Source organism: Melospiza georgiana, chromosome 5, assembly GCF_028018845.1.
Source record: "Melospiza georgiana isolate bMelGeo1 chromosome 5, bMelGeo1.pri, whole genome shotgun sequence".
In the NCBI taxonomy this organism is placed as follows: Eukaryota; Metazoa; Chordata; class Aves; order Passeriformes; family Passerellidae; genus Melospiza; species Melospiza georgiana.
In genome coordinates this window covers 52692007-52700212 of record NC_080434.1, presented here as the reverse complement: position 1 = coordinate 52700212, position 8206 = coordinate 52692007, and the positions used below count along the sequence as shown (strand labels likewise).

The 8206-nt window shown below is 37.7% G+C and overlaps 1 protein-coding gene across 1 annotated transcript in view; it reads right to left on the bottom strand.

Annotated features, from left to right (window-relative positions):
- Positions 1-2185: 2185 nt before the first annotated feature.
- The window catches only part of CPZ (carboxypeptidase Z), a 34507-nt gene continuing 28486 nt past the window's right edge, over positions 2186-8206 (bottom strand). The window contains exons 9-11 of the mRNA XM_058024481.1: positions 7140-7279; positions 4424-4523; positions 2186-2556 (exon numbers count right to left, since the gene is read on the bottom strand). Of these exons, the coding sequence (XP_057880464.1) occupies positions 2201-2556; positions 4424-4523; positions 7140-7279 (596 nt within the window). The 3' untranslated portion in view covers positions 2186-2200. The remainder of the gene's footprint in view (positions 2557-4423; positions 4524-7139; positions 7280-8206) is intronic.

Here is an 8206-nt window from a genome sequence, read left to right as displayed (position 1 = left end):
TTTCCTTTACTTCTTTTCTTTTCTTTCTGAAAGCACCAATAAATAAGTCCTAAATCTCCTCTATAGTAAAATGTTTTTTTTGGAGCTACTTAGTCATTCTACCAGTCTTTTCCACCTCCAAGGGAACTGAAAACAGAATTCCTCTTATGAAAAAGATTAAATAGCACCAGAAGACAAAGCACACCTTTTCCCAGGAGCCTCACAGTTACTTCAATGCAGTTTAATACATCCCTTCTATAAAGGCTGCTAAGGGTGAACCTGCAAAAGGTTCTGATCTTAACTTTTTCTCTGCTGGACACTTCATTTTATGACTGAGGGTTATTCTTTATGACTGAGAGAGGTTATTCTTGCTCTCTCTCTTTTCACTAATATACCATAAGTGGTATAGTAGTACAGCAAACTGCTTTTTCAAACTGTCTCAAACATAAGATGTCTTTAAAATCTACTCAGAAATCATATTTCCCAAGTCTTAACTTTCATCTACTTTTTCAACTCTGGACTGCAGGAAAAAAGTGAATTTTTTGCACAGTCATTCTGTTTGGCATTTCAGCAGGCTTGGGTTTACTGTGATCACTTAAAAAAATTTCTAAATAGGTCTGTGAGAATCTAGCAAGTACTCAGAGAAAGAATCTTTCTAAGCATGCAACAAATTATGTGTTTAATAAGTGCAGCTAATACTTAGCAATTTAGCATATTGTTCTGATTTTGTTAGCTTCACCACTGTTTTCACAGGAAGCTGGCTTTGAAAAAAATGACCAAAAAAAAGAGTAGTAATACCTATTACTGGAAATAAAGTCTGGAGGTGTATCTCCTGCTCAATTTTCTTTGGCATATTTAGGGTTCAGAGTTCCTTTAACTTGGCAAGCCTGGGCAAGGAACACTTAGCCATGTGCATGCAGTACATTCACTCCCATATAATTACTTTTTGTTAATGCTCTGAAATTATTTTCTTTCATTTTAACATAGTCTCCAGTCCTGCAGACATCCAAGCACATGAATAACAGACTCCTAACTTCAATCAGATTACAACTGGGAATAAAGTACTTAGCCATGTGCAGCATCTGGTTGCAGAATTTAGATCATTCATCTCTTGGGTCTTCCTAGGAAGCTACAGAATAAGATATGTGCATGTGGACTATGGGGCTCATGCAATGGGGCTGCTTTATCTAAGATGAGCAAAAAAAGTTTTTAGAACTCATAGGACAATCCACACAGCTAATCCAGCAGCTCCTGCAGAAAGTAAATCAGCTCCAACAATCACACCATTCAAGCACTGTGGCATTTAGAGGAGGAAATACAGTCTGTATAGGGAGTTCATTAACAGTCCAGGCTAAAAGGAGGTGTGGGTCTATGTGTTTCATCAAAATCAAGGACTTTTCTTTAATATCACCTTAAAAAATCCATTGCATCTGATATTTGAGAGAGGACAGCATCTTGCAAGACCACTATTCACTGAACTTTACTCAAGTATCTTGAAAAGAAGTTTGATTCCTTGATGTCTACAAGTTTCATTAACATATACATAGGCTCAGAACAGTGCATGATGTTAAAAACTTCAGTGTAATATGTCACACTTGAACCTAAATTCCTCATGAATTATCTCAAGTATTTTTCTACGTCTACACACATTTTATAGTATGTATTTTCAGCAGTAAAGGCATTTTCCAGTATTTTGCTAAATACATTAAAAGCTTATTTTTAAATTTGTAAAAACACTTAAAAATTTTAAAAAAGACCCTATATTTTGAGCTGTTATTAGAAGAGGTAATGAACTTAATATGCTAATGTAAAAATGGAAAATAAAGGAGTTTTCTGAGTGTTTCTGAATGTTGTTTTTAGTGTGTTATCATTAATGTATTAAAACATGTACAAAAATGCATTAAAGGATCAGGAATATTTTCCTGCAGGTACTTAGAACTTAATAAATAATGAATGTGATGATTAACTACATGGGCAGAAGTACAGAGCATTACCAAGAAAAAACCTGCATAAAATCTGCCCTTTGAATGGATGTGCACCGTTGTTTTTAATACTTAAAAGCCCACTTGAATATACTCAGTTGTGTGTGAAGAGAAAACAAAAGAAGCAAGCGTGCTTGAATTAATATTATATTTTCAAATGAAACATTTAAATATTGCCAAGAGCAGCGCGGGTGTCGGGAAGGGCAGCGGAGCGAGCAGAGTGCGGCGCCATCCGTCCCTCAGCGCTGCTTGAGCAGCCACAGAGGTTTGTGCAGGTCCAGGGAGCTGAAGTACGACCACCACCACGGCTTCTCCCTGCCTGCCGCGGACCCTCCGCGAGCCTCGGCCTGCCCGTGCTGGGCGTGAGGGTCAAAAAGTTCCAGCGGGTCCTGAGGGTCGTAGGCATCCTCCATGGAGCGCCGGAGCAGCTTGCTGGGCCAGGCCTCGGCGGGCCGCAGCACGAAATCCACGCGGCCGGCCTGCTTCATCCTGGTGGGGATGGTGACCCTCTTCATCACCCGGCTGTAGCCCGGCGCCTGGGCGCTGATGATGAAGGTCCCCGGAGGCAGGAGCCGCCAGTAGTCGCCATCAGCAGCTTGGGAAAGGGACAAGCAAAACAAAACCAAGATCAGTTTTTCACCTCACAGCCCCTGTAGCTGCACGCACTACCTCAGATGGCAGCTAAGGGGTGGGCCATGGAAGCAGCTCAGATTTTGGAAAATGTTTGAAGGCAAACTCTAGATAACATAAAAGAGACTTTGCCTGTGAAAACTTGGCCCTTGGCAGTTAATGGAGTAAAATTCACATACAAAATGTCACTACCTGCTGTTTCTGTATCAGAGGGAAGAGATGCTTTCCTTCATGCTGCTTTTCTCAAGGGTACAAGGAATAACTCCCATAGAAATCAATTTAAAACTAAGTGAAACTTAAGAAAACTTGGCCCTTGGGAAGTAATGGAGTAAAAATCACATACAAAATGTCCCTACTTGCTGTTTCTGTATCACAGTGAAAAGACACTTTCCTTCATGATGCTTTTCCCAAGGGAACCATGAATAACTCCCAAAGAAATCAATTTAAAACTAAGTGAAACTTAAGAAAGTGAAATCAGAGTCCAGGCTGCAATATATACACATATATATATTTAGAATGTCTGAGGAGCTAAGAAATCCCTCTTTTAATTAAATTGCATTCAATTCCTTAGCAGACATTCTTGCATGTAAGACTATGTATGGACTTGGAGCTGCAGCTGGTATAAATTGCCATTAGTGTAAAATGGGTGTAAATTTCCTCCAGCTGAAGGTTAGACCCTGCAGGCAAAAGCAGGGAGCTTTAAAACTGAAAAATTTAAAATTTATTCCTCATTTTATATTTCCTTTATTTTGAATAGCAAGTCTCTTAGCTCAGTTAGTGTTGCATTTAATACTAGTTTCTCATGGAATTTCTTAGTTATTTTTAACTAAAATCAAAAAACTTTTTAACCATATGACATTATTAACCCCACCTAACTCAGAGCAAATACTCTCTTTCCTACAGTGTAAACATATTTTTCTTTAATTCTTAATCCTTTAAAGGTCCACTGCCAATGGGAAGCCATTGTCTGGGAAGAAGTTTGAAAAAGACCCTAATTCATGCCAGTCTCCCACCAGCCTTAATAATCTGCATCATCTCCACTATTGTATCCCCTCTAGTACTGGTTTTTTTGAAAGCTGGAAAACATCCACTACATTATAAGCCATTCTGGCTTTCCAAATTGATTCAACAACGATCATTAGACCAAAATGTAACCATTCATATCTTCTATTTTGCACTTCTATGGCCTACCCTGTTCTCACTGAAATCAATAATAAAAAGAAAGCATTGATTTCAGTGACAGCCTAAGAGCTCAGAACTTTATGACTGTGAAAAATAACAGTTGTATATGCCCCAATATATGTTTATCAGCTGGTGACAGGTATAAAGTGGACATAATTCAATGTTCTAATAATAATAGTTCCAAAAATTGCACACATTTATGTGTTTCCACATGAACAGGAAAAGTTGTGGACCCTTCAATTTCTGCAATTATTCTAGTTGTGAAAATCAGAGGGGATTCTACTGCACTACCCACAACATGTTCACAATATCTCAACTAACTTATTCTATCAAGGTTCCATATCTCCACATGCTGAATTACAGCCCCTGAGCAGAGCTGTTGCCATATCCTCCCAAATTAGCTTAGGTGGACAGCCGACTGTTCCAGGTGGAATTTTTCATATGAAGAGCTCCATCATCCCAGAGACAGGACAGACTAAGCAGTCAGCTTAACATGTCTTCTCTCTTGTTATTCCAGAAGAGAACCCCCATCTGAGCCTTCAGTTTTCCATTAAGGTGTCATTTCTACCAAACATGGCAATACTTTTGCAGGTTAAGCTCTCAGGTACTTTCAACCTGCCCCAGGAAAAATCTTAAACCAAAAATATTACCTGTGGTGACATCATGCTGAATGCCCCTGACTGAAATACGAGCATTTTTTATTGGGTTGCCAAACTTATCAGACACAATTCCTTTTATACCCCGATGAACCTGGCAAAGCAAAGCAGAGTTAGATGTGAGTCACTGCAATACCACCTCCTCATCACAAGGAAACCTTTGTAGAGAGGAAGCAATTGTCAAAAAATTCACCCCATTCAGAGGCTCTCAGGAGATAATGCCCCTTCAGATCACATGGCCTATTTAGGGAGGTCCAAGGGGACTGAGGGAAGGGAAAATGGAACCAGAGTATTTTTAGGACAGGTATGTGGCTCTGCTTGGAGAGACCCTTCTCTGCACAAATCACTGGCACCTTGTGATGTGACCACAGTATTTAAGGACTGTTCCACAAAGAAATGAAAAGTTAAGGCTTTCAAAACCAATCTGGTGCCCAGAACACAATGTGAAGGCATCACTTCAGGTACTTGTGACTGATCATCACTCTGCTGCCTACACTTCACTGCCTGTCAGAATGTCATGACAGCAATGTGTATGACAGCCATTTCCCCTTCTCTACAAGCACAGAACTGAGCTGCTTGAGCTGTTGAGAAATGTGCTTGGTGACAAACTAAAGAGCAATGTGAATTTTTTCATACAAGGAGGTGCACTAACAGCTATACTGGAAATTCAATAAAATAAAACAAAACAGAAAAAATGTTCAAAGTATTGAAACATTAGGCCTCTTAAGGTTCTCTTTTTACAGCGTTCCAAATTTAAAATATTTTATATCTGGAAATGTATATGACATTTTAAAGTGAAAAATAATTCCATTTTGATTTTTTCTATAAACAGCTATGACCAGCTTGGGTTGTTCTTTACTTCCCCAATTTCTCTTTTCTCTTCTACTCACTTTCCCTTTCTCAGTACCCTTGTCAAAAGAGAAGAATAGAAAAAAAGCACAAAGTATCAAAACAATGGGAAAAGCACATATATAGAGATGTTGGAATATAGAGATGTTTAAAAATAATCATTAAAGTATCCAACGTTACAGTAGTTGATAATACATAGTTTGAAAAAATAAGTCTAGTCTAGTGAGAGCAGTTTTTAATTTAAGGTGAGACTGTGTTGTCACTGCTCTTGTTAAGCAGCTGTTCCATGTACTGAATTAAGCTGCTCACTGGAAAGTTTAGGAGCAACTCAATATAAGGATTTGAAAACTATCCCTTATAATGAAGCACTGCAGTTTGCTTTGCAGTACAAACTTGGGGATTTATCATATGGATAGAAAGTAAATATGGTCAGAACAGTCATCTTGGACTCAAATTCAATTTACAGTGTAGACATACTCAAAGTAGTATGACCTCATCTAGCTTCAATACTAATTTTGCAATTATAACATGACAGGATAAAAATTACAAAACTGAAATTTCTTTCTCAATCTTGCTTTGGTTTGCTTTATTAAATGTACTATATTTCATTTTTCCCTCAAATTGGTGTCACATGAGTTTGGCAGGGTGTTTTGATATTGCTTCTGATGGGGAGAAGAGATCAGTGTTTAGGAAAATGAATTCTACTTCTGTGTGTTGAGGCAAGTATATTTGTACACACACCAAATAGCCTGGTATGTATCAGAATAAGAAAAGTTTGAATTGGTTATGGCAGACTTAATCCTTATCGTGGGTAATTCAGTCATCCTTATCTGCAAAGTTGTTTTGCTTACTGTCCTGCATTTACTCAAAAAGCTTTTCCAGCACAGACTTCTACAGTATCTCACACTATAAAATCTTTACATCTTGAAGACTTCAATTGTAATATATATGGATTTAACCCAGCTCCATTTGGATTCACTAAAACTCATTTTCATCAGACAGCTGTAAAACGAAATGAGTTTGGTGGTCTGTACTGCAGACTTTATTGAATGATAATACTTACCACAAGTAGCAAGAGGTTGCTTAGAAAGGCCATAAAAACACTCCTAACAATTTTAAATTACTGCATACTCTATCAAAATAAGGCATGACAGAAAGCTAATCTGCTAATGGCTGAGAGAAAGAGCAACTTCTGTTTCTGTGCTCACTTACTTATTGTCAGTGAGGTATTTGTTTTTGCTGAGCTTAAACTTATTATTAAAAATGACATTTAAGTGGCACACTTTAATGCTCAGAGACACACAGTTCTTCCTTTAGAAGATTTGGCTTTAGGTTTTTAAAAACTACTGTCATAAAAAAATCAAGATCAAAAGTGTGCAAATGGTATTTCTAGCAAGATTTTAGCTGAATCTAAATTTCTTGCTGTGGGACAGTAGAGTTTGGGACACAAACATGGAATATGGAAAGGAAAATTTCAGGAAGCTCTCTGGAGAGCAGATCTTCTTGCTTTAGTCTTCAAAAGGAAAGTTGATTCATACTTTTCTCAATGTTAAGGTTTTCTCTAGTGCTAAAATTTTGCACAGTTGATGAATAATGCTCCCCAAAGCATTCGCAGATAATTCCCTTTCTCACTATTTTCAAGGCCTTTGCAGTACTCAGTCTCAAGCCCTTCTGCAGCATAGACAAAATACCACCTGTGTGTCCTGCCAGATAAACTGAGGCACTGGGGACCCTGGAGGAGTGTGGTTTTGATTCAGCATCATCTCGAGAGCTAACCAGGAAAACAGCAAAGAAATTAATTTTGACAAAGAATGAAAAAGAAAAACAGAAAGCAAAAAGGTCTGTAAAAGCAGAGCAGTACCATTTCCATGTAATTCAGAAGGGCAGCTTTATTTTCATGCCATATTGTAAACAATTCTTCCTCCAAAGGAAACTTTTCACATCCTACCTCCACGGTAACTTCAAAGCAATTTGTGTGAAGGTAATTAAAATCTGCCATACCTAGAGGTTTAAAAAGAAAGAAGACAGCTTATGAACAGCCTTGTAGCTTTTAGCTGGAGCTTTGCTGCTGCAGCCAGCTGAATGCTGTCCCAATGGGTGTGGGTTATTATACTGTAAAAAGCACTTGCAAATATATTAAAAGTGTTCAACAAATTCAGAATTCTATAGCTTGTTCCAACTATAAAAACTAATGACAATGACACTCCTTTCAGGCAAAAAAGCATAATTTTACATTATTATTCACCTGGCCAAGAAGTAGCAATACAGCAATAAAGATTGGTTAATTACAGTAACTGTATAATTGGCTGTATCAGAGGTGATTGCCAAGGGTCACCAGAAAAGAAATGACCTTTTGCCATTATTATGCTCAAAACTCTTTCAGTACAAAAGACATTGGATATAATTTTAGGAAGAAAGTAAGCCAAAGAGATCTAAACCTAATTCTCACACATGCCCTAAAGCATTCCAAATGTCTAGTTTCAACATAATTATTTGGGGATCCAGCTGGGTCCTATTGGAAAACACAAGTGAAGCGCAGCTGAAAATTTATGAACACTGATATTTTATCCATGCCAGTATTGAAGGAATTCTAAAGAAAACAAAATACTATTATTGGGGAAATCAAATTAACAGCGGAAGCACAACTGAATTGGACGTTTGTCTCTGTTGTAGTTTTCCCTGAAAAAAGAATTTATTTAAACAGATGAGGAAGCAGCACATGCATTGCCTACAAGATGGATTCAGACTCAGGAAGCTAAGGAATGAGAGCATAGCATTAAAAATTTATTTCTATATGTCAGATTTAAAAATAAAAAATATTATATTATATGGTATAACAAATGTGACCCTTGCATAACTTGTTAATTTTCCTCAAGTCCCATTGGGGTTGAACGCATCCCATGTTAACGGCATAAAACATTACCAACA